The sequence below is a fragment of the Pelophylax lessonae genome (assembly GCF_965119305.1).
Source record: "Pelophylax lessonae genome assembly, chromosome: 7".
Taxonomy (NCBI): domain Eukaryota; kingdom Metazoa; phylum Chordata; class Amphibia; order Anura; family Ranidae; genus Pelophylax; species Pelophylax lessonae.
This window is the reverse complement of record NC_138774.1, coordinates 35,589,397-35,617,160: the sequence shown is the minus strand read 5'-3', so window position 1 is coordinate 35,617,160 and position 27,764 is coordinate 35,589,397. Positions and strand designations below refer to the sequence as shown.

General features: G+C 45.5%; 2 protein-coding genes across 12 annotated transcripts in view; one reads left to right on the top strand and one right to left on the bottom strand.

Annotated features, from left to right (window-relative positions):
• The window catches only part of SYNGAP1 (synaptic Ras GTPase activating protein 1), a 643,453-nt gene extending 632,775 nt beyond the window's left edge, over nt 1–10,678 (bottom strand). For all 10 annotated transcript variants that reach the window (XM_082263688.1, XM_082263695.1, XM_082263697.1 and 7 more), the window contains exon 1: nt 10,547–10,678. In XM_082263688.1, the coding sequence (XP_082119814.1) occupies nt 10,547–10,577 (31 nt within the window). In that variant the 5' untranslated portion in view covers nt 10,578–10,678. The remainder of the gene's footprint in view (nt 1–10,546) is intronic.
• Nucleotides 10,679–10,914: 236 nt separating this feature from the next.
• CUTA (cutA divalent cation tolerance homolog) overlaps nt 10,915–27,764 on the top strand; it is a 55,347-nt gene continuing 38,497 nt past the window's right edge. The window contains exon 1 of one of the 2 annotated variants that reach the window (XM_082263806.1): nt 10,915–11,040. The gene's annotated coding sequence lies outside the window, so the exon portion shown is untranslated. The remainder of the gene's footprint in view (nt 11,041–27,764) is intronic. The other variant, XM_082263805.1, reaches the window with a different exon arrangement.

Below are 27,764 nucleotides of genomic sequence, written 5' to 3'. Positions count from 1 at the left end.
CCAGTTGGCAACTGGATTAGTTACAAGAAAATACATATTCGCCAGCACACCAAGGCTCTTGCAAAAGCAGTCCAAAAACGTTATTGAAGTTACGATCACATCAAAAAATAGTGCAACGTTTCGGAGCCGCACAGGACCCCTTCGTCACATGCTTGACGAAGGGGTCCTGTGCAGCTCCGAAACGTTGCACTATTTTTTGATGTGATCGTAACTTCAATAAAGTTTTTGCACTGCTTTTGCAAGAGCCTTGGTGTGCTGGCGAATATGTATTTTCTCATCAGTACACTATGCGTCCACTAAAAGTCGATCGACAAAGACCGCGCATGCTCAGAAACACTAAAATAGCACGGAAAAAGCCTGGCTGCCATTGTTTTTGTTTTGTACCATCTGATACGTAGCTACGCAACCAGGAAGCTTTTCCAGAATCGTACGATAAAAATCATATGGTTTGTACGCATTGTTGAATTCGATATTAGTATCATGCAACAAAATGCGAACAATAAGTCGTCCTATTATCTGAACGTGTGTACGGGGCATTAGGCTAACTGTCACATTTGCTGGTGCTCTCAGCTAAACTGTCAAACCATCCAATGGCTGGTGTCATAACTGATCACATGTGCAGCACCATGGCAGTTGCAGATCAAACAGAGGCCAAGATGGCAGTTTCCATGGCTGAAAAGGATGGAAGGGTTTAGTTCCACTTTAAGGCCCCGTTCACATGTAGAGATTTAGGATTGAGGGCGGAATCGCTGCAATTTTGCCCTCAATTCCACTGCAATTGAAATGCAATGCTGGCACTGGGTGCCATTCATTTTCAATGGTACTAAACATGGTGCAGTTTTGCAGCTGCAATTGTGGCAAACCGCATTGGGCAAAGTTTGACGCCCAAAGAGGGGCAGGAGCTTCTTTTAGGCGACAAGCTTCACACAATGCAATTTATCGCACGACAATTGTGGCAAAAGTGCACCGCATTTAGATAGAAGGCAGGCAGAATCGCAGCAAATCCGTCTACAATCTTAAATCGCTAGATGAGATTGGTGGCTAATAGCCTAGAAACATACACGAGGGTTGCAATGCTGCATGTGCAAAGGTGCAGAATGCCAGGAACAAATATGGTGCTTCAATAATTTCATACTGTGTAAAAATGAGACCCGTGTGCCACTTTAACTGCAGATATGTGAAATGCAATATATAAGCTAGAATACACAATTGTGTAAAAGAGTTAAAAATGTCTGCAACTCATTTACATAGAAAGACACATACATATAAATATTATAAATATATATCACAATACCATGTGCATATTGATAAATGAAATGCAATAAACTGTATACCACACCTTTCTGTACGCCCAGACCCCATACGTTCAACAGGGGGGTTCAGAGCAGCAGTAGTAGGCGTAATTACTGGAACCGATCCCCCTGTGTTTACAATGCTTCTGTTTGTGAATGAACAGGGAGCCTCTGTACAAAGCACTTCCTGTTCATTCACTCTGCAGCTGAGGCTACAAAAAAAGAATTGAGGAATCCGTGTCCTCAATCTCTTTCTGTTTGGTGTTTGTTTAGACCCCTGATATTTCACTAACCCTGCACAGGGCTGTTCAAAAAATGTAAAAAAGAAAAAAAACTAAAATTGTAAAAAATAATTTAACCACTTCCCGACCACCCGCCGCCTTTTTACTGCGGCAGGGTGGCACTCCTGCGCTAACCGACGTAGGTCTATGTCGGTCATGCGCGGGAAGCTAGGGGGCGAGCGCGCGCCGGCGCGCTCCCGACCCCCCCCCCCCACTCAGCATCGAGGAAGCTGATGCACGGGTCAAGCGACTCCCATTGCCACCTGACGCCCGTAATCGCTGCCCGCTGAGAGAGAAGAATGGTCAGCTGAGAGAAGAATGAACAGCCAACCGTTCTTATCCCTCAAATGATCACAGAGCTCATGTGATCCTTCTATATAGGATCACATGTCTCTATGGTCATCTCAGAAGCCACGCCCCCCCCCCCACCCACAGTTAGAATCACTCCCCTAGGCTCATATTTAACCCCTTGATCACCCACACTGTTAACCCCTTCCCTGCCAGTGTCATTATTACAGTAACAGTGCATATTTTTAGCACTGATTAATGTAATAATGTCACTGGTCCCCCCAAAAGTGTCAAAATTGTCAGTTAGGGGTTCGATCTGTCCACCGCAATGTTGCAGACCCGGAAAAAATCACAGAACACCGCCATTACTAGTAAAAAAAAAAATAAATAAATAAAAATGACATAAATCTTTCCCGTAGTTAGCAGATGTGATAACTTTTGCGCAAACCAATCAAAATACGCTTATTGCGATTTTTCTTTTAGTGGTATTTGATCACCTGTGCGATTTTTTCTTTTTCTGCACTATAAACAAAAAAAAGCGACAATTTAAAAAAAAAAAACTATTTTTCGCATTCTGCAATATAACATTCTCAAAAAAATATATTTGAAAATCAAAAATATGTAGTAGAAAACAAATTGGCCTAAAATGTTAAAACATTTAGATTTTTAAATATATTTCTTTGGGAATGTTATATAGCAGAATGTGAAAAATAGTTTTTTTTTTTTCAAAATTGTCACTTTTTTTGTTTATAGCGCAAAAAATAAAAATTGCACAGGTGATCAAATACCACCAAAAGAAAGCTCTGTTTGTGGAAAAAAAAGAAGGTCAATTTTATTTAGGTACAGTGTCGCACGACCGCGCAACTGTCCGTTAAAATAACGCAGTGCCGAATGGAAAAATAGGGCCTGGTCATTAAGGGGGCAAATCCTTCCGGTCTTAAAGTGGTTAACAAAAAAAACATAATTAAGGGGTCATTCTCACAGGTATTCTGGTTGCAGGAATGAGCGGTTTGTTCATGCGGCTGAAGCCACCTGCTATGGGTTCTTGTCAGCTAGGTTGTATGGGGCCCCATGATTTCTAACAGCAGGCCTGGGCTTAACCACTTGCCGACCACTCACTGGAGCTTTACTGTGGCAAAGTGGTTAGTTCCCGTCCAGCGACATAGACCTACGTCGCTGGACTCCTCCCCTTGTGGGCTGCGCGCGAGGCTCGCTCCCGCTGTATTCAGTCACAGCGGGAGTCGGGCCAGGAGAGGAGCGGCGGCGATCGCCGCTGCTCTTCCCCGATCGTTGGGGGAATCAAGTCTGGAGATCCGCCCGCTTGTGTAAACAAAGCAGGCGGATCTCCTAAGTGACAGACAGTGACAGATTGCAGGGTTCAGCATAGCTGAACCTGCGATCTATCCCTGTGTCACTCAGTCACCTCCCCCACACATGTCAGTAAGCACCAGGCATACATTAAGCCCTCCCTCTCCAATAAAATTAACCCCTTCCCTCCCAGTGTAATTTTTACAGTAACAGTGCATATGTATAGCACTGATTACTGTAGTAATATCACTGGTACCCCCAAAAGTGTAAAAAATGTCAGTTAAGGGTCCGATCTGTCCCTGCAATGTTGCAGTCCCGCAAAAAAAAATCGCAGATCGCCGCCATTACTCGTTAAAAAAAAAAACACCAAAAACGACAGAAATCTTTCCCTTAGTTAGTAAACGCAATAACTTTTGCGCAAACCAATCAAAATACGCTTATTGTGATTTTTTTTACCAAACATAGGTAGCAGAAAACAAATTGGCCAAAAATTTAAAAAAATTTTGATTTTTACATTTTTTGGGGGGGAATTTCATATAAAAAAATGTGAAAAATATTGTTATTTTTTCAAAATTTACGCTCTTTTTTTGTTTATAGAGCAAAAAGTAAAAATCGCACAGGTGATCAAATACCACTAAAAGAAAGCTCTGTTTGTGGGAAAAAAAGGACGTAAATTTAGTTTGGGTACGGCATCGCACGACCGCGCAATTGTCAGTTAAATTCGCACAGTGCCGAATCGCAAAAAGTGGCCCAGACGTAAGACCCCAAAATCCTCCGGTGGTAAAGTGGCTAACAATAATGCAGCACTGGGGTCCTTGGTTTGAATACCAGTCAGGGAGTTTGAATGTTCTTGTGTGGGTTTCCTTCAGTTACTCTACGTTCCTCCCACACTGCAAAGGCATGTTGGTACGTTACCTGGCTAAATTCTAAACTGGCCCCAACAAATGTGTATAAGTTAGCAATGGGTTATCACATTCTGCATGCTAGCCCCAAGTCCAGCCTCTGGGGAGTGTTAAAGAAGACTTTCACCCCCTTTACTTTCATTAACATTACCACTCCTTTTCTTCAGAAAAACACACAATTTTGTAAGTATATATTATTTTCTTTGTAGACCAGCCCCCCAATTCCTGATTTCTCACTTCGGTGAGAATGATGTTTCCAGCTGCCCGCAGCCCCCTGGGAGGTTCACTACGAGCATCCCACGAGGCTTCAGGACCATCTACCACACATTGTTCATGTCATCAGGGGGCCGGCTGAAAGAACCCAGAGGTCTTTGGCTCTCGATGGTGTAAACCAGTGGTCTCCAAACTGGGGCCCGGAGGCCAGATGCGGCTCTTTTGCTTGACTTATTCGGCCCTTGGGGCACTATTCCATCCACGGACACTAACGATGGTGCACTATTCCACCCACTGACACCAACAATGGGGCGGAATTTCTTCCAGTGACAACGATGGGGCACTATTCCTTCCACTGACATCAGAGATGGGGCAGAATTCCTTTCATTGACACCAACGATGAGGCACTATTCCCTCCACTGACATCAACGATGGGGCAGAAATTCTTTAGTTGACATCAATGAGGGTGAATTATTTCTTACATTGCCACCAACAATGGGGCCCTATTCCACTTACTGACACCAACAATGGGGCAGAATTTCTTCCACTGACAACAACGATGGGGCGCTATTCCTTCCACTGACATCAGCGATGGGGCAGAATTCCTTTCATTGACACCAATGATGGGGCATTATTCCTTCCACTGACTTCAGCGATAAGGCAGAATTCCTTTCATTGACACCAACGATGAGGCACTATTCCCTCCACTTACATCAACCATGGGGCAGAATTTCTTTTGTTGACAGCAATGATGGTGCATTATTTCTTCCATTGACACCAAAAATGGGGCAGATTTCCTTCCATTGACACTAAAAATGGGGCAGAATTCTATCCACTGACACCAATGATGGGGCAGAATTCCTGCCATTGATACCAACGATGGGGCAGAATTCCTTCCATTGATAACAACAATGGGGCAGAATTCCTTTCATTGACACCAACGATGGGGCAAAATTCCTTCCATCGACACCAATGATGGGCCAGAATTCCTTCTATTGACACCAACGATGGGATAGAAATCCTTCCATTGACACCAACAATGGGATAGAATTCTTTCCATTGACACCAACGATGGGGCACTACCCCTTTCAATGACACCAACGATGGGGCATTATTCCTTCCATAGATACCAACGACGGGGCAGAATTCCTTCCATTGACACCAACAATGGGGCAGAATTCCTTCCATTGACACAAACAATGGGGCAGAATTCCTTCCATTGACACGAACAATGGGGCAGAATTCCTTCCATTGACACAAACGATGGGGCAGAATTCCTTCCATTGACACCAAGGATGGAGCAGAATTCCTTCCATTGACACCAAGGATGGAGCAGAACTCATTTCATTGACACCAACAATGGAGCACTATTCCTCCCACTGACGCCAAAGATAGGGCATTGTTTACTCCCATTGGACGCCATAACATTTTCTACTCACACTGGCCACAGTCCGGCCCCTCTAAAGTCTGAAGGACAGTAAACTGGCTCTTTGGTTAGAAAGTTTGGAGACCCCTGGTATAAACCAATAAGATGGTGAACCAAGACCTGGCAAGCAGAGGCAGAGTCGCTGGGTAAGAGTAGGTTTTTTTTTTTTTTTTGTTAGGACAACCCAGTGAGACAAGGTAAGAGGGGACTGAAATAAAATTAGAAAAACTTTCAGGAGAAAATTCTTTGGAAAAAGTTCTCAAGCGTATCAGACATGGTGCTCATAGAATCAAAGAGAGTCAGATACCACTGAACAGATACATACATACGGACGTATTACATTTCATATACAGTATGTGTGTTCACACCTGTATACATCCATCAGCCTCAATGCAATATAGAGAAAATTGTAAATACAGTAGATATCTAAAACACAGGTTGCATTATACAACTCACCAAAAGTATTGTATAAGTATATATAGTAAGTATATATAGTATATACATACATACAGGTTCATCCCTTAAAAATAGAATACCATCAAAAAGTTTATTTATTTCAGTAATTCAATTCAAACGTGGAATTCATATATTTTATATAGTTGCGTTACGCAGAGTGATATAGTTCAAGCATTTATTTATTTTTTTAATTTTGATGATTACGGCTTACAGCTGGTGAAAACCCAAAATTCTGTATCTCCGAAAATTTGAATATTACAAGACCAATAAAAAAAAAGGATTTTTAATACAGAGATGTTGGCTTACTTAAAAGTCTGTCCATGTGCAGTATAGTACGCAATCAATACTTGGTCGGGGCTCCTTTTGCATGAATTACTGCATCTATGTAGCGTGGCATGGAGGTGATCAGCCTGTGGCACTGCTAAGGTGGTATAGAAGCCCAGGTTGCTTTGATAGCGGCCTTTGGCTCGTCTGCATTGTTGGGTCTGGTGTCTCTCATCTTCCTCTTGACAATACCCCACAGATTCTCTATGGGGTTTAGGTCAGGTGAGGTTTTCTGGCCAATTAAGCACAGTGACCCCATGATCATGTGACCAGGTATTGGTAGTTTTGGCAGTGTGGGCGGGTGCCAAGTCCTGCTGGAAAATGAAATCAGCATTTCCAAAAAGCTGGTCAGCAGAGGAAAGAATGAGGCACTCTAGAATTTCCTGGTAGAGGACTGCACTGACTTTGGACTTGATAAAACACAGTGGACCAACACCAGCAGATGACATGGCTCCCCAAATCATCACCGACTGTGGAAACTTCACACTGGACCTCATGCAACTTGGATTCTGTGCCTCTCCACTCCTCCTCCAGACTCTGGGACCTTCATTTCCAAATGAAATGCAAAATTTTCCACAGCCCTCTACCAGGAAATTCTAGAGCACTTCATGCTTCTCTCTGCTGACCAGCTTTATGGAGATGCTGATTTCATTTTCCAGCGGGACTTGGCACCGCCCACACTGCCAAAACTACCAATACCTGGTCACATGATCATGGTATCACTGTATTTGATTGGCCAGCAAACTCGTCTGACCTAAACCCCATAGAGAATCTGTGGAGAATTGTCAAGAGGAAGATGAGAGACACCAGACCTAACAATGCAGAACAGCTGAAGGCCGCTATGAAAGCAACCTGAGCTTCCATAACACCCCAGCAGTGCCACAGGCTGATCGCCTCCATGCCACGCCGCATTGATGCAGTAATTCATGCACAAGGAGCCCCGACCAAGTATTGAGTGCATACTATACTGTACATGGACAGACTTTTCAGTAAGCCAACATTTCTGTATTAAAAATCTTTTTTTATTGGTTTTATGTAATATTTAAATTTTCTGAGATCCTGAATTTCGGATTGTCACTAGCTGGAAGCCATAATCATCAAAATTAAAAGAAAGAAATCCTGGAAATATTTCACTCCATGTGTAACGCATCTATATAAAATATATGAGTTTCATTTTTCTAATTGAATTACTGAAATAAATTATATTTTTGATGATATTCTAATTTTATGAGATGCGCCTGTATATATTATAGAAATATAAAGACATATTGCATTTTACAGATATCAACCTACACAATATTACTATCTCTGTGTGTCTCTATATATTCCAGACTGAGTCATAGCAATGCATAGAGTGCAATATACAAATATATGTGTGAAATCCGAATACAGAGAAATGTCATGATTGTAGAAACATGTGCAGAAAATATGTGTGTGGCATATATATATATCTGTGTATATATATATATAAGTGTATATATATATATAATCATATTGGTTCCTATACTGTCATTTCTAGTTGTATGTGTAAAATTGTCATGCATAGTATTTTAATGAGACATGTTCAGTACATGGGTAAAATTGTCATGCATGGGCATTTATTGAGAAAATGTGCTGTACATATGTGTATGTTTATAATATATATACAGTATATATATAGTAATCACAGCACTGCTTACACTGCTCTTTCTATAGATGTGTGAAATATACATGCATAGGAAGGTAAAGAGGAAATGTTTAGCACATATATGTATATAAATCCTATTTATGTCAGTGCATATACTGCATGCATGGAAATTCAATGAGGAAATGTGCAATACATGTATATTTGCAGTATATATATATATATATCATATCAGTGCTTTTACTGCTATTTCCATAGATGTGTGAAATGTGCATGCATAGCCATGTGTGCACTATATGTGTGTGTCAAGTAGTATATATACAGTGCAATTCACATACCTGTGTAAAATGTGTATGCATGAGAATTTAATGAAGAAATGTGCAATATCTGTGTGTGTGTATATTTATATATCTAAACCATATTGGTGCTTATACTGCAATTTCTATAGATGTGTAAAAATTTGCATGCACAACCATCTGATGAGATAACGTGTGTGGTATATTTTTGTGTGTATATATACAGTGCAATCCACAAATGTGTAAAATTTGCATGCAAGGGAATTTAATAAAGGAAATGTGTAATACCTGTGTGTGTATATATATATACACACATACACATACACACGTATTACACATTTCCTTTATATATATACTGTATATAGTGTAAATATATTGTGTGTATATATTTTTTTTTTCTTTTAGAGGCAAGGTATGAATATAGACATTCTATATATCACATGACCCTTGGCAGTGGATATACATATATATCAATATATTGTGTATATATGTATGTGTCTGTGTGTGCATGGGTGTATATATAATTCTTTTACAGGCGGTGTGTAAAATTAAACATTCTATATATCACATGGGTAGGCATATCCATGTAATGAGTGTGTATATATATATATATATATATATATATATCTATGGATTGTGTGTGTGTATATATATATATATGAGTATGACCCATAGCAGTGTGTGTGTGCATATATATATATATATATATATATTGTGTGTATATATGTGTGTGTGTATTTATGTATGTCTGTGTGCATGTATATATATCTATATATATATATATATATATATATATATAGATATATATACACACACATTTTTTATTATTTGCAATACAAGTATGTATATATATATATATAGATTGTGTGTGTATATATATATATATATATATATATATATATATATATATATCTATAGATTGTGTGTGTGCGTATACAGCATGTGCGTGTGTGTATATATATATATGTATTTACACACACACATTTTTTATTATGTGCAATACAAGTATGTGAGTGTATGTATATATATATATATCTATCGATTGTGTGTGTGTGTATATATAAATATATATATAGATTGTGTGTGTGTGTGTATATATATATATATAGATTGTGTGTGTGTGTATATATATATATATAGATTGTGTGTGTGTGTATATATAAATATATATATAGATTGTGTGTGTGTGTGTATATATATATATATAGATTGTGTGTGTGTGTATATATATATATATAGATTGTGTGTGTGTGTGTGTATATATAGATTGTGTGTGTGTGTATATGTATATATATATATATATATATATAGATTGTGTGTGTGTGTATATGTATATATAGATTGTGTGTGTGTGTATATGTATATATATATATATAGATTGTGTGTGTGTGTATATGTATATATAGATTGTGTGTGTGTGTGTATATATATATATATATATATATATATATATAGATTGTGTGTATATATATATATATAGATTGTGTGTGTGTGTATATGTATATATAGATTGTGTGTGTGTATATATATATATATATATAGATTGTGTGTGTGTGTATATATATATATATATATATAGATTGTGTGTGTGTGTATATGTATATATAGATTGTGTGTGTGTGTATATATATATATATATATATATATATATATAGATTGTGTGTATATATATATATATATATATATATAGATTGTGTGTGTGCTTGTGTATATGTATATATATCTATAGATTGTGTGTGTGTATATATATATATATATATGAGTCTGACCCATAGCAGTGTATATACTGCAATCCCCATACATGTATACAATCTTCATGCATAGCCATGTAATGATATGTGTATATATATATATATGGTGTGTGGAGGGTGCAGAGCTGTGTATTTCTGTGTAAAGGATTGCCCCCCTCCATGTACACAATGAGGATGATGGTGGTAGTCGTCCATGCACAGTGAGACAGGTGGATGATGATGATGATGGGGGGGATGGATGATGAAGTGGAGGGGGGGGGGGGTGATGCAGGATGTCTCGGTCGCCGCAGTCTCCTCCATAGAGGATGATCAGACAGACACCCCGCCATCTCTCCCCGCACACATCTCACACACACAGCGCCATAGACATGTCATAAATACACACATGAAGCGTCACCCCGGGATACAACTCCCATGGTGCACCGTTGCCTCGGGCTGCAGCCTCTGTCTATGCGTCAGTGACCTCAATAAAGTTGCGCGGAAAGACAACCCGTTGCCATAGGGACGCTGCGTGAGCCATGTTGCTGGAGGCGGCCGGAAGTGGGCCGGACCGGGGATAGTGGGAGGATGCGGCGCCGGGCGCCATGTTGGTTGTGGCGATAGGGGGGTGGAAAGGTAGAGGAGAACCTGTGGCCCGGAGGGGGAGTGAATCAGTGTGGCCATACACCTGAAAACATAACGCTTTGATTACCGCCATCACCCCAGTCCATCTATGCAGGAGGCAGATCACGTGGTTTCAGTGTGGCTGTGCTGTCAGGCAGGTGGCTGTTCGGTCCTCCGACCGGTAGGGGGTGCTTTGGCGGTGATGTGCGGACTGTCAGGTGGACAGTTGAAGTCGGATCTGTAGTTGGGTCCTCTTTGGCTGTGTGCACCGGACAGGTATGGGGGGAGCTGTGTATAGAGGAGATGATTGTTGTGTCACGAGGAGGTCCCATCCCCCTCACCCCCCATAACACAGAGAGAGCATGCAGGGTCAGTGTGGGGGAGGTGCTGGGGAAGCACATGGCTCAGCATGTCAACATACAGCCTTCATCTTATTGTGTTCTACGTAGACTGCTCTTTACTTCCCCTCACTTCCTATCCTGGGAGATTTCACTTCCTATCCTGGGAGACTTCCCCTCACTTCCTATCCTGGGAGATTTCCCTTCACTTCCTATCCTGGGAGATTTCCCTTCACTTCCTATCCTGGGAGATTTCCCTTCACTTCCTATCCTGGGAGATTTCCCTTCACTTCCTATCCTGGGAGATTTCCGTTCACTTCCTATCCTGGGAGATTTCACTTCCTATCCTGGGAGATTTCCCTTCACTTCCTATCCTGGGAGATTTCCCTTCACTTCCTATCCTGGGAGATTTCCTGTCGCCCCACAAGAGAGAGACTTCCCCTCACTTCCTATTGTGGGAGATTTCCTGTCACCCCACAAGAGAGAGACTTCCCCTCACTTCCTATCCTGGGAGATTTCCCTTCACTTCCTATCCTGGGAGATTTCCCTTCACTTCCTATCCTGGGAGATTTCCCTTCACTTCCTATCCTGGGAGATTTCCTGTCACCCCACAGCAGAGAGACTTCCCCTCACTTCCTATCCTGGGAGATTTCCCTTCACTTCCTATCCTGGGAGATTTCCCTTCACTTCCTATCCTGGGAGATTACCTGTCGCCCCACAAGAGAGAGACTTCCCCTCACTTCCTATCCTGGGAGATTTCCTGTCACCCCACTATAGAGAGACTTCCCCCTCACTTCCTATCCTGGGAGATTTCCTGTCACCCCACTATAGAGAGACTTCCCCTCACTTCCTATCCTGGGAGATTTCCTGTCACCCCACTATAGAGAGACTTCCCCTCACTTCCTATCCTGGGAGATTTCCTGTCACCCCACTATAGAGCGACTTCCCCTCACTTCCTATCCTGGGAGATTTCCCTTCACTTCCTATCCTGGGAGATTTCCCTTCACTTCCTATCCTGGGAGATTTCCTGTCACCCCACTGCAGAGAGACTTCCCCTCACTTCCTATCCTGGGAGATTTCCCTTCACTTCCTATCCTGGAAGATTTCCCTTCACTTCCTATCCTGGGAGATTTCCCTTCACTTCCTATCCTGGGAGATTTCCCTTCACTTCCTATCCTGGGAGATTACCTGTCGCCCCACAAGAGAGAGACTTCCCCTCACTTCCTATCCTGGGAGATTTCCTGTCACCCCACTATAGAGAGACTTTCCCCTCACTTCCTATCCTGGGAGATTTCCTGTCACCCCACTGGAGGGAGACTTCCCCTCACTTCCTATTCTGGGAGATTTCTTGTCACCCCACTGGAGGGAGACTTCCCCTCACTTCCTATTCTGGGAGATTTCTTGTCATCCCACTGGAGGGAGACTTCCCCTCACTTCCTATTCTGGGAGATTTCCTGTCACCCCACTGGGGGGAGACTTCCTATCCTGGGAGACTTCCCCTCACTTCCTATCCTGGGAGATTTCCTGTCACCCCACTGGAGGGAGGCTTCCCCTCACTTCCTATTCTGGGAGATTTCCTGTCACCCCACTGGGGGGAGACTTCCTATCCTGGGAGATTTCCTGTTACCCCACTGGAGGGAGACTTCCCCTCACTTCCTATCATGGGAGATTTCCTGTCACCCCACTGGAGGGAGGCTTCCCCTCACTTCCTATTCTGGGAGATTTCCTGCCACCCCACTGGGGGGAGACTTTTTATCCTGGGAGACTTCCTGTCACCCCACTGGAGGGAGACTTCCCCTCACTTCCTATTCTGGGAGATTTCCTGTCACCCCACTGGGGGAAGACTTCCTATCCTGGGAGACTTCCCCTCACTTCCTATTCTGGGAGATTTCCTGTCACCCCACTGGAGGGAGGCTTCCCCTCACTTCCTATTCTGGGAGACTCCCCCTCACTTCCTATCCTGGGAGATTTCCTGTCACCCCACTGGAGGGAGGCTTCCCCTCACTTCCTATTCTGGGAGATTTCCTGTCACCCCACTGGAGGGAGGCTTCCCCTCACTTCCTATTCTGGGAGATTTCCTGTCACCCCACTGGAGGGAGACTTCCCCTCACTTCCTATTCTGGGAGATTTCCTGTCACCCCACTGGGGGGAGACTTCCTATCCTGGGAGACTTCCCCTCACTTCCTATCCTGGGAGATTTCCTTTCACCCCACTGGAGGGAGGCTTCCCCTCACTTCCTATTCTGGGAGATTTCCTGTCACCCCACTGGGGGGAGACTTCCTATCCTGGGAGACTTCCCCTCACTTCCTATCCTGGGAGATTTCCTTTCACCCCACTGGAGGGAGGCTTCCCCTCACTTCCTATTCTGGGAGATTTCCTGTCACCCCACTGGGGGGAGACTTCCTATCCTGGGAGATTTCCTGTCACCCCACTGGAGGAAGGCTTCCACTCACTTCCTATTCTGGGAGATTTCCTGTCACCCCACTGGGGGGAGACTTCCTATCCTGGGAGATTTCCTGTCACCCCACTGGAGGAAGGCTTCCCCTCACTTCCTATTCTGGGAGATTTCCTGTCACCCCACTGGGGGGAGACTTCCTATCCTGGGAGATTTCATGTCACCCCACTGGAGGAAGGCTTCCCCTCACTTCCTATTCTGGGAGATTTCCTGTCACCCCACTGGGGGGAGACTTCCTATCCTGGGAGATTTCCTGTCACCCCACTGGAGGGAGACTTCCCCTCACTTCCTATCCTGGGAGATTTCCTGTCACCCCACTGGAGGGAGACTTCCCCTCACTTCCTATTCTGGGAGATTTCCTGTCACCCCACTGGGGGGAGACTTCCTATCCTGGGAGACTTCCCCTCACTTCCTATCCTGGGAGATTTCCTTTCACCCCACTGGGGGGAGGCTTCCCCTCACTTCCAATTCTGGGAGATTTCCTGTCACCCCACTGGGGGGAGACTTCCTATCCTGGGAGATTTCCTGTCACCCCACTGGAGGAAGGCTTCCACTCACTTCCTATTCTGGGAGATTTCCTGTCACCCCACTGGGGGGAGACTTCCTATCCTGGGAGATTTCCTGTCACCCCACTGGGGGGAGACTTCCCCTCACTTCCTATCCTGGGAGATTTCCTGTCACCCCACTGGAGGGAGGCTTCCCCTCACTTCCTATTCTGGGAGATTTCCTGTCACCCCACTGGGGGGAGACTTCCCCTCACTTCCTATCCTGGGAGATTTCCTGTCACCCCACTGGAGGGAGAGTGCATATATTTAACCACTTTCCGACCGCCGCACGACTATATACTGCGGCAGTGAAAGTGACGTAGGGGTACGTCACTCGCCCACAAGCCTGTAGGCGGCGAGCACGCGTCGTCGCCGCGCTCCCGCCCCTGCTTGTTCCCTGCCTAGCCCGCGCGTGTGACCGGCGGCCCCGATGTCCGCCGGCCACTCGCGATCTCCCTCAGGAGAGGGAGAAAGACAGACGGCTGATGTAAACACAGCCATCTGTCATTCTACCTGAAGTAATGACAGAGGCTATGCGATCCTGCTATGTTGGATCGTATGTCTCTGTGATTACTCACTAGCCACACCCCCTGACAGTTAGAATCACGCCCCTAGGGACACAATTAACACCTTGATCACCAATAAAGTTAACCCCTTCCCTGCCAGTGTCATTTTTACAGTAACAGTGCATATGTATAGCACTGATTACTGTAGTAATGTCACTGGTACCCCCAAAAGTGTCAAAATGTAAGTCAGGGGTCCGATCTGTCCGCCGCATTGTCGCAGTCCCGCAAAAAAAATTGCAGATCGCCGCCATTACTAGTTAAAAAAAAAAAAAAATAATAAAAATGACAAAAATCTTTCCCTTAGTAAACGCAATAACTTTTGCACAAACCAATCAAAATACGCTTTTTGCGATTTTTTTTTTTTTTTTTTTAACCGAAATTATGTAGTAGAAAACAAATTGGCCTAAAATGTTAAAACATTTTGATTTTTACATTTTTTTTTTTTTTTTAATTTCATATAAAATGTGAAAAATATTATTTTTTCAAAATTGTCGCTCTTTTTTTTGTTTATATAGCAAAAAATAAAAATCGCACAGGTGATCAAATACCACCAAAAGAAAGCTCTGTTTGTGGGGAAATAAAGGACGTCAATTTAATTTGGGTACATCGTCGCACGACCGCACAATCATCCGTTAAAGTCACGCAGTGCCGAATCGCAAAAAAAAAAGGGCCTGGTCATTGAGCAGCCAATTCCTCTGGGGCTTAAAGAGGTTGTAAACCCTTTTTTTTTTTTTCCCTTTTTCACCCTGAAAGACAAACACATAATGAGCTAGTATGCATTGCATATGCATGCATCATTATGAAATACCTTAGAACGAGCCCCCGCCGTGCCGCCTGCTTAGCTGTATGACGGGCGACATGTCCAGTCGCCTGTCTTCCGGGATCGCGGCATCCGGCCATCGGATTGGCCGGCGCCGCGGTGACGTCACTCCAGAGCCGACGGTCACGGCACGGAGTCCTGAAGGAACGGGACCAGCGGCCGTTCCTTCAGAGCGCATGCGCCAGTGACGTCACTGGCTGCATGTAAGGTAAATATCTCCTAAACGGTACATGTTTAGGAGATATTTACAGTACCTATAGGTAAGCCTTATCAGGCAGGCATGCCCAGAAGCTGTTTAGCAGGGGAATGCGGCGTCGCCCGGAAATGACGAGCGGGGCCGGTGCCGTCGCATTGATTCCTGGGAGCTATGACGTTTAGCTCCCAGAAATCATCGCGAGGCAGGAAGTGACGGGGTGAGCCGCGGCTCCGAGGGAGGAAGCAGTCAGAGGTGAGTATTTACGATCTTCAATAAAAAGGTGAGTAAACAAAAAAAATAAAAATAACTATCCAATTCCTTTTCAGGTGAGCTCTACCTAGCGGAGGGGCACACAAAAAAAAAAAAATGGTTTTTGTGCCCGGAACTCCGCTTTAACAACCGCTTTAGGAGCAAATAAAAATTTTAAAGCACTTTAAAATGACATTTATCCAGTCATCGAACATACAAAGAATTTATGTACGAACATTTGTTTGAAAAAAAATATTAGTATATGGCCAGCATAGCAGTGTGTTGTTTTTTTTTTTTTTATACTTAACCACTTTAAGACTGGAAGGATTTTCCCCCCTAATGACCAGGCCCTATTTTGCGATTTGGCACTGCGTTACTTTAACGGACAATTGCGCGGTCTTGCGATGCTGTACCCAAATAAAATTGACGTCCTTTTTTTCCCACAAACAGAGCTTTCTTTTGGTGGTATTTGATCACCTTTGCGATTTTTATTTTGCACTATAAACAAAAAAAGAGCCACAATTTATCAAAATTTTTTAACATTTTAGGCCAATTTGTTTTCTGCTACATATTTTTTGTAAAAATAAAGCGTATTTTGATTGGTTTGCGCAAAAGTTAAAATTGGTTTGCGTCTACTAACTACGGGAACGATTTATGTCATTCTTATCGTTTTTTTTTCTTTTTTTTTTTCTTTTTCTTTTTTTTTTTACTAGTAATCGCGGTAAAACATTGACTATAGAGTTTTTTAAGTACCGAAGTTTGGCGTCCTTCCACGAATGTGCGCAATTTTAAAGCGTGACATGTCGGGTATCTATTTACTTGGCGTAACATCATCTTTCACAGTATGCAAAATAATTGGGCTAACTTAACTGTTTGGATTTTTTTTTTTTTTTTAATTCATAAAACTGTTTTTTTTTTTTTCAAAGGAAAACGCATTTGAAAAATTTCTGCGCAAATACCGTGTGACATAAAAAGTTGCAATGACCGCCATTTCATTCACTAGGGTCTCTGCTAAAAATATATATATATATATATATATATATATATATATATATATATATATATATATATATATATATATATATATATATATATATATAATGTTTGAGGGTTCCGAGTAATTTTCTAGCAAAAAAAATGATGATTTCTCCATGCAGGAGTAGAGTGCCAGAAATCGCGCGGTATGGAAGTGGTTGAGCCTCAGCTCTAAAAATGCCCAATAATGCCCCATACACACGTGCAGATTATCTGCAGACTTTTGTCTGCAGACTTACCAAAACCATATAATATGAGGTCAAACCTAAACACTTTCAATTTGTATGCAATCCGGCAGGCCCTTGCACTACATAGAAAAGGTAAGTCTGCAGACAAAAGTCTGCAGATAATCTGCATGTGTGTATGGGGCATAAGACACATCCCATTCATTTCAATGGTCACTGTTCACATCTGAGCTTTCTGTCTCATTGGGCAAAACGCCTGTCACTGCAAAAAGTACATCAGCTTCTTTTTTGGCAGATTACAGGCGTTTTACTGTTTTTTAATTGGTCACTTGTCAACTCAAAACTCCTACGCAAAAACCGCCTGTAAAAAGAAGCAACGCCTAGATGTGAACTGAGCCTTAGTAAAAGCAGCACACATTGTTAGGCACTCCCCTTTAGCACCCTAGATTTTAGACCTCTCCCAGCCAGTGTCATTAGTACACAGATAGTAGTGTATAGTATCACTGTATTAGTGTCAGTGGTGATGTCAGTGTCAGATTGTCCGTTGCACTATTGCAGACCCATTATAAGTCGCTGATTGTTGCAATTAATATTAAAAAAAAACATAATTCTAGTATGTGTGTGTGTGTGTGTGTGTGTGTGTGTATATATATATATATCGTAGTTTATAGACGTTCTAACTTTCATACAAACCAATAAATACCGTATTTATCGGCGTATAACACGCACTTTTTCCTCCTAAAAATGGAGGAAAAAGCAGCAGTGCGTGTTATACGCCGATATTAAAAAAAAAAATGGCCAGGAAGCATTGCCGAGAGCAGAAGGGGGCGGGCCGGGCCGAGAAGGAAGGACTAGCTGTCATTAGAGCAGAAGGGGGCGGGCCGAGCCGAGGAGAAGAGAGAACGAGCGAGCGCAGTCATCGGAAGTCCCGCCTATGACAGACGTCACACGTCACGGCAGAGGAGGCAGGACTTCCGATGACTGCGCTCGCTCGTTCTCACGTCTCCTCGGCTCAGCCCGCCCCCTTCTGCTCTCATGACAGCTCGTCCTTCCTTCTCGGCCCGGCCCGCCCCCTTCTGCTCTCATGACAGCTCGTCCTTCCTTCTCGGCCCGGCCCGCCCCTTCTGCTCTCAGCGCTGCTTCCCGGTCTTTTTAAAAACAAATGAGGTTAGTTCCAATGGCGCTTGCGATGCTGCATATTTGGACATTGCGCTTGCGAGGCTGCATTTATGGACACTTGGTGGGCTGCATTTATGGACACTTGGTGGGCTGCATGTATGGACACTGCTGGTGGGCTGCATTCATTGACACTGCTGGTGGGCTGCATGTATGGACACTTGGTGGGCTGCATGTATGGACACTTGGTGGGCTGCATGTATGGACACTTGGTGGGCTGCATTTATGGACACTTGGTGGGCTGCATTCATTGACACTGCTGGTGGGCTGCATTTATGGACACTTGGTGGGCTGCATTCATTGACACTTGGTTGGCTGCATGTATGGACACTTGGTGGGCTGCATGTATGGGCACTTGGTGGGCTGCATGTATGGACACTTGGTGGGCTGCATGTATGGACACTTGGTGGGCTGCATGTATGGACACTTGGTGGGCTGCATGTATGGACACTTGGTGGGCTGCATGTATGGACACTTGGTGGGTTGCATTCATTGACACTTGGTGGGCTGCATTTATGGACACTTGGTGGGCTGCATTTATGGACACTTGGTGGGCTGCATGTATGGACACTTGGTGGGTTGCATTCATTGACACTGCTGGTGGGCTGCATTTATGGACACTTGGTGGGCTGCATTTATGGACACTTGGTGGGCTGCATGTATGGACACTTGGTGGGCTGCATGTATGGACACTTGGTGGGCTGCATGTACGGACACTTGGTGGGCTGCATGTACGGACACTTGGTGGGCTGCATGTACGGACACTTGGTGGGCTGCATGTACGGACACTTGGTGGGCTGCATGTACGGACACTTGGTGGGCTGCATGTACGGACACTTGGTGGGCTGCATGTACGGACACTTGGTGGGCTGCATGTATGGACACTTGGTGGGCTGCATGTATGGACACTTGGTGGGCTGCATTTATGGACACTTGGTGGGCTGCATGTATGGACACTTGGTGGGCTGCATGTATGGACACTTGGTGGGCTGCATGTATGGACACTTGGTGGGCTGCATGTATGGACACTTGGTGGGCTGCATGTATGGACACTTGGTGGGCTGCATTTATGGACACTTGGTGGGCTGCATTTATGGACACTTGGTGGGCTGCATGTATGGACACTGCTGGTGGGCTGCATGTATGGACACTTGGTGGGCTGCATTCATTGACACTGCTGGTGGGCTGCATATATTGAGGCTGGATATATGGACACTGCTGGTGGGCTGCATATATTGAGGCTGGATATATGGACACTGCTGGTGGGCTGCATTGTTGGACACTGCTGATGAGGCTGCATTCATGGGCACTGGTGAGATATCCTTTGATTTAAAAAAAAAAAAAATGTTCTGAGTTCAAAGCTGTTTATGTTAAATTTAAGCTTTTTTCCTGAAATTTCTCTCCAAATATTGGGTGCGTGTTATACGTCGGCGCGTGTTATACGCCAATAAATACGGTATACAATTAAAATAATTAATAATAAACCTTTTTTTTTTTTTTTTTTAAAGCTCCCCCTGTCCACTCATGCTTGCACACAGAAGCAAACCCATACATAGGTTGTGCCCACATATGTATTCGCACTACATGTGAGGAATCATTGCAAACATTATAGCAAGAGAGCAATAATTCTAGCACTAGACCCCCTCTGTAACTCTAAACTGGTAACCTGTAAACTTTTTTAAAGTGTCACCTATGAAGATTTTAAAGTACCGTAATTTTCTGCCATTCCACGAGCGTGCGCAGTTGTACAGCGTGGCATGTTCAGTATCTATTTACTCAGAGTAACATCATCTTTTATATTTTACCAAAAAACTGGGTTATATATCGTTTTTAGTGCATTAAAATTTATTAAATTGTATTTTGTCCCCAAAAGAATTGCATTTGAAAAATTGCTGCGCAATTACCACATGACATAAAAAATTGCAATGACTGCCTTTTTATTCTCTAGGGTCTCAGAAAAAAATAAAAATAAAATTAAGTTTGGGGGTTCTGAGTAATTTTCTAGCAAAAAAAAAATACAGATTTTTACATGTGGGAGAGAAATGTCAGAAATGGCCTGGTGGGAACTGGTTAAAGGGTCTTTGCCCCCCATCCCAAAAATGTTATAAAATGTTATAAAATGTTCTGGGACTCGAGGGGTTTATAGAGAGAAAAAGGCCCAGGGACACAAGGGGTTCAACTGCTGGACGCTAAATTGGAGGAACATCTCATTGTCAGCCGAGATGTGTATATATACTATTAAATTAAATGTGTGTGTGTGTGTGTATATATATATATACGCGTGTGTATATATATATATAATGTGTGTGTGTGTGTGTGTGTGTGTGTGTGTGTGTGTATATATATATTTCTCTTACGTCCTCCGACAGTCGCCGCCTCTTCATATTCGTCACATATGGGGTATTAGACTTTTCTCCGAAGGAGTAGCTAGGCAACAGAATATGTTAACATTAAAGCTTTTAACATATCCCACCCTCAAGGGGTGGTCCCCTCAGTCAATACCCTCCTACTTCCTGCAACCATATCTCAGTTTTAATGTCTAGCTTGTCAGGAGTAGCTGGTTCTCTCTGTGCTGGGGCTTTGTGCCCCAGACTCTTTCTTCTTTTTTGATTTTTTGTTTGAGTTTTCTCTCTACCTTTACTTAGCTGTTCTTTTTGTCAGCTTTAGTTAGTTCTTCGGATGAAGAGGATCATGCGGGCTGGGTCTCGGGCTGATCCCCCTGGTCACAGGTCGTGGGTCAGTGGCTTCCCAGCCTGCCATCGAGCGTTCAGCCAGGTAACGCTCCTGGCACAGTGAATGACCCATCCCTGTTCGGTGCAGGGATGATTGGTGAGGTGGCTACCTCACTGGACGCTGTGCGGTTTCTTAACCCCCATTCTGTGCGTCTTGTATGCGACTCTCCCTGCCTCATGTGCAGCGGCTTGTTCGCCTGTGCGGGTCCCCCACGCCATTGTGAGGTAAGTGTATTTATGTGGGGACCTGTCTGTCTGGGGGGGGGTGTCAGTCTGGGACTGTGTAACCTGCCTCTATTCACACTGTTTGTCTCCCTATCTCTCGGCTGCATGCTGTGGGCTGCAAGGGGGGGGGGGGGGGGGAGCTGTGTGACACTGTGTGTGTCAGCCTTGTCAGTGTGAGAAGCTGTGTGCTGTGGGGCATGTTTTGTGGCATGTTTGGGCATTATACAGCGATCGCTGCGGCGATCTGACATGTTTTTTTATATACAGACATGTGTGCATTACTGTACTGTGGAGCGGCGGTTTCGGCGCCAAACGGCGCCATTTTGCCTACACTCGCTCCGGCCGCATGTTCTACATGCATGGCGGCCATTTTCTTGTAGCCTCCCATAGGCTTTCATAGAGCGCCCTGGCAGCATCACTTCCTCTTCTCCAGGAACACCGATCGAGGCAGCAGCAGCGGCGAGGGTCTCCTCAGGTTATATCCTTCCTATCCATTGCCTGTGTCAGTTTTATTGTCCCTGTGGGGGTCTCATTGTGCTTGTGTGTGGTGCGGTGGGCTGCGCTCGCCGCGCGTGTTAAAGGGGCAGTTAACCCTTTATTATCCGGCATTTGTTATAGGGGCAATGGATTCTCAGGAGGGCAAATTTCCTACCGCCTTGGTGGAAAGCCAGGGGACCGCTGTTTCCCCCCCAGGGGGGGATTTAGCCACTATTGTGGCTGGTCTTGCTGCTCAGGTGCAGATGCTGGTGGCTGCTCAATCTACTAAAAGACCCAGAGTTGCTCTTTCCTCTGATTCTGAGGGTGAAGGTGATGGGGTTGTTATGGCGGGGGCCTCCTTATCGGGGTCCCGCTCCTCCCTGGATCTAGTGGGGTCCGAGGTGGAGGCTGAAGTTGAAGGGGTTGATAATTCTCCCCCTGGCTCGCCTGAAGAGCTTGCAATCATGGATGAATTGATTGCTTCCATAAAACAAACGCTGCGTTTGCAGGATGAAGTGTGTCCCCCCGCTGCCTTGTCGGCTTATGGGACGCAGAGAAAACGCAGTACGCCGCAGGTTTTTCCCTGCAATGATGATTTTCAGCGCGCTGTTAAGGAACAATGGCGCAATCTGCGCAAACCTTTTGCTGTACCAAGTAGGTTCAAGCTGCGTTATCCTTTCTCGCCTTCCACTGATGAAAGGTGGTGTGTGCCACCCCCAGTGGATCACGCAATTGCGGTTTTAAACAAATCCACTGCGATTCCTGCAGAGGATTCCCCTGTGTTCCGTGATGCCACGGATAGGAGATTGGAGTCTCTTGCCCGTCATACTTATTCTGTTACGGGTTCTATGCTTAAGGCTCTGTTTGCCTCTCTCATGGCGGCCCAGGCGGTCGCAAGTTGGACGCAGATGCTTAGGCGCGTCCTAGTGGCCGATTCGGCCTCGCCGGCGACCCTGGATATGGTGGATCAAATCCACCAGGGTGTCATGTATCTGTGTGATGCGGACTTGGACCTAGTCCCGTTGGCTGCACGTGTGCACAGCGTGGCGGTGTTGTCTCGCCGCCTGGTTTGGTTGAAATGTTGGTCGGTGGACCAGTCTTCACGTAAGACCTTAGCCAATCTGCCTTATGATGGGTCTCGCCTTTTTGGGGAGTCCTTGGATGTGTTGATTAAGGGGATCACCGGAGGTAAGAGCACTCTCTTGCCCCATTTCCCCAAGGCTAAGGGGGCTTCTGGGAAGAAGCATGCCAATTTTCGGCCCCCTCAGGGGTCCTTTCGGTCGCACTACAAGGGCAAACCGTTCAAAGGTCAAGGCTCTCAGAAGAAGCCCTGGTCTGGAAAACAGAAGTCCGGTCAATCCGGATCCGCTGCCCATAACAGTGCGGCCTGAAGGGGCGCCCTCACCCAGTTTTGGGGTGGGGGGACGCTTGCTCGGTTTTCTTCAGCCCTGGTTGGCCCGCGTGCGGGACAGATGGGTTCAGGAGATCGTTCGATCTGGTTACAAGATCGAGTTTCTCTCTCGGCCGGAGAGCAGATTTTTTCCCTCAAATCTTCAACTGTCTCCAGAGCGTTTACAGGACCTGCACCTGGCGGTGCGGGACCTGAGGGCTCAGGGAGTGGTAGTTCCGGTGCCTCATCGGGACAGATTTCGGGGGTTTTATTCCAATCTGTTCACCGTGCCCAGAAAGGAGGGCAAGGTTCGTCCAATTCTGGACTTGAAGGCTCTGAACCGCTCTGTGCGGGTTCGCAAGTTCCGCATGGAATCCCTGCGGTCGGTGGTGGCTGCCCTGGTTCCGGGGGAATTCATGGCCTCCATCGATTTGAAGGATGCGTACCTTCACATCCCCATTTTCGAGGGTCACCAGAGGTTCCTTCGATTTGCCATTGCGGAGGATCACTACCAGTTCGTGGCGTTGCCTTTTGGTCTCGCCTCGGCTCCGCGGGTCTTCACCAAGGTGCTTGCACCGGTTCTGTCATTATTGAGGGCCCAGGGCATTTCTGCCCTGGGGTATCTGGACGACATTCTGGTTCGGTCTGCGACCAGCCAGGGTCTGGAGTAGGACCTGTCTGTCACGATGCAAACTCTGCAGGAGTTTGGTTGGACGATAAATTTTCCAAAGTCGACACTGAGTCCGTCGGTTCGTCTTCCCTACCTGGGAATGATTCTGGACTCGGTGCAGGCGAAGGTCTTCCTGCCGGAAGACAAACTCAGAACTCTTCAGGAGGAAGTCAGGTCCCTCAGGGACGTTCCGCACTCGTCTCTGCGGACGTGCATGAGATGTCTGGGATTGATGGTCTCGGCCTTCGAGGCGATTCCCTTCGCCCAGTTTCACACGCAGGGTCTCCAAGCAGAGATCCTGTCCATGTGGGACAGGCAACCTCAATCTCTGGATCTTCAAATCTCGTTGTCATCGCACCAGAAGAGAACTTCTGTGGTGGCTCCAGTTACCCGATGGTGTCCGGGGGCAAGTCGTTTCGTCCTATCTCGTGGACGGTGATCACCACGGATGCCAGCCTGTCGGGCTGGGGTGGTGTTCTGGGCGTTCTGTCCGCCCAGGGAACTTGGTCGGAGGGGGAGTCTTCCCTTCCGATCAACATTCTGGAATTGCGTGCGATAAGTCTCTGTCTTCATCGCTGGACGGACCGGCTGCAGGGCTGCCCGGTTCGGGTGCAGACGGACAATGCCACGGCGGTGGCCTACATCAACCACCAAGGGGGCACCAGGAGTGCCCGAGCGGCTCGAGAAGTGGCCGACATTCTGTCTTGGGCCGAGACTCATGTCCCGGCGATAACGGCGGTTCACATTCCAGGGGTGGAGAACTGGCAGGCGGACTATCTGAGTCGCCAGACCCTGGATCAGGGGGAATGGTCTCTCCACCCGGCTGTCTTCCAGATGTTGTGCACGAAGTGGGGTCTTCCAGATGTGGATCTCGTCTCAACAACAAGGTGAGACGGTTCGTGGCAAGGACGCGCGACCCTCGGGCAGACGCGTCGGACGCGTTAGTGGCCCCGTGGCATCAGTACAGGCTGATGTACGCGTTTCCACCGATTCAGTTGCTGTCCAGGTTCCTTTGCAGGTTACACTCGGAACGCAGCACGGTGATTCTTGTGGCACCGGACTGGCCTCGCCGGTCCTGGTACGCAGACCTCGTGAATCTGGCGGTCGACGCCCCGTGGCGTCTGCCTCTTCGAGACGATCTCCTGTCTCAAGGACCGATATACCATCCTGCTTTACAGTCGCTGGCTTTGACGGCCTGGCTGTTGAGACCGAGGTCCTGAAGGAGAAGGGTCTCTCCCCAGAGGTCGTTCATACTTTGATCAACGCGAGGAAGTCTTCCTCTGGGAAGGTTTATTACCGTACTTGGAAGGCCTATTTTGCCTGGTGTGAGTCCAGGGGGTTTTCACCCCGCACGTACTCTGTTTCCCGAGTGCTGTCCTTCCTTCAAACGGGTGTCGATCAGCGTTTGGCGCTGGCTACGATAAAGGGTCAGGTGTCCGCGCTGGCCGTTCTGTTTCAACGTCCCGTGGCTTCCAACTCCTTGGTTGGCACTTTTGTTCAGGGTGTGCGGCATCTGGTTCCTCCTAGGAGGGATCCTTTGCCCCCTTGGGACTTGAATCTCGTTCTGTCTGTGTTGCAACGTGCTCCTTTTGAACAGATCAGGGAGATCTCGTTGTCTATGTTGTCCAAAAAGGTCGCCTTTTTGGTGGCGATCACTTCGGCTCGCAGAGTGTCGGAGCTGGCAGCTTTGTCCTGCAAGTCTCCGTATCTGGTTGTTCATTTGGATAAGGTGGTCTTGCGACCTAATCCTTCTTTTCTTCCGAAACGAGTTTCGGAATTCCATCTTAATGAGGATATTGTCTTGCCTTCGCTGTGCGCGAAGCCTAAACATCCAAAGGAGGTGAGATTACATTCTCTGGATGTTGTTCGGGCGGTAAGGGTTTACCTTAAATCGACTGAGTCTTTTCGAAAGACGGATTCCTTTTTTGTTCTTCCAGAGGGTCCTCGGAAGGGCATGGCGGCGTCAGCCTCTACCATCACAAAATGGATCAGGCAGACCATTGAACAGGCCTATGCTTTGCAGGGGAAGGTTCCCCCTGTGCCTGTGAAGGCGCACTCTACTAGATCTCTGAGTACGTCTTGGGCCTGTCGTCATGGGGCTTCTGTAGCCCAGGTGTGTAAGGCGGCGACTTGGTCGACCGTGCACACTTTCACAAAATTCTACAAAGTAGATGTTCGGGCATCTGCGGATGCTTCCTTTGGCCGCAAGGTTCTTAGTGCGGCGTTGCCCTAGGGTCCCTTGTGGGGACCACTGGCTGTTGGGATAAGTTTTTTTTATTCCCTGGTTATTTGTCTTTTCCTGGGTTGTTGCTCCTGTTGAGCACCTGTTTTTTCCTGTTGCCCAGCTGGGTTCCTTCCTTTGGTAAGGTTCCTTTCTTTGATGCGGAGACTGCGTTGCCTTTTCGGCGCGGATGCGTTTCCCACCCCTCATGTTTGCACTGCTTTGGGACGTCCCCATATGTGACGAATATGAAGAGGCGGCGACTGTCGGAGGACGTAAGAGAAAACGGAATTTTTGTAAAATCTTACCTGTAAAATTCCTTTCTCTGAGTCCTCCGACAGTCGCCGCCCCCGCCCCTCTTTTGGGGTTTGGTTGTATACTCTACTGCTATTCCACTAAAACTGAGATATGGTTGCAGGAAGTAGGAGGGTATTGACTGAGGGGACCACCCCTTGAGGGTGGGATATGTTAAAAGCTTTAATGTTAACATATTCTGTTGCCTAGCTACTCCTTCGGAGCAAAGTCTAATACCCCATATGTGACGAATATGAAGAGGCGGCGACTGTCGGAGGACTCAGAGAAAGGAATTTTACAGGTAAGATTTTACAAAAATTCCGTTATATATATGTATGTATGTATGTGTGTGTGTGTATATATATATATATATATATATATATATATATGTGTGTGTGTGTGTATATATATATATATATATATATATATATATATACACTACTACTACTACTAATAATAATATTATAGACACGCCATCCCCAGCGCTCACATAGATGTACTCTCTGTATATCACTAAAGCTTCAGTACAAAATACCAAAGGGCAGAAACCTAGTCTGAAAGAGGAATGCAGGCCTACATAGCCAGGTAATGAGCATTTTCAGATTGGCTATCACTGGGTTCTCTACTTTCTGATCCAATAACCTGGGACCATAATAAAGCAAGTAAAGTCTGTTCTGGGTCAGAGATTCTAACAATACCAAAGCGATTCCAGCCAGGCAACTAGTATTTTGTGTGTGGGGGGGGGGGGGGGTGACAGCCATCTTTCAGTGCAGAGCTCCATACCTGTGCATGTGGGCAAGCCACACGATGAGAGAGTCTGTGCACAGACACTGTACTGTTGCTATGGTTACAAGCAAGCAACATTTAAATTTTTTGGCAGCAACAGAATATCATAGCCGTCTGCAGATTGAAGTGGAAACTGATTTTTAATTAGCAATAAATTATAAAATGATTTTCCAAGCAGGTACAGTGTGTGTGTGTGTATATATATATATATATATATATATATATATATATATATATATATATATATATATATTGTATGCATTTTTTAAAGGGACCGTGTTCCCTCCTAATACTGATCTGTGCCATTGCTCCTCTGTATTGCTGAAAAACAAACGTATCCAGCACACTTGCTAGTGTATCAGATACCTGGTTCACCCTCTGCACTCCGTGGTTCCATCTTCCCGCCCCTGCTTTACTACTGTGTCCTGTAGTGACCTAGGGGTCAGGGGAGGAACCACAGAGTGTAGAGGGGGCTAGGCATCTCTGGAAGCTGGGTGGATTTGATTTAAATCACGATTTAACTCGCTAGTAAAAAGGCTTGATTTAAATTGGGGATCCTCAAACTACGGCCCTCCAGCTGTTGCAGAACTACACATCCCATCAGGCATTGTAAAACTCTGACATTCACAGACATGATGGG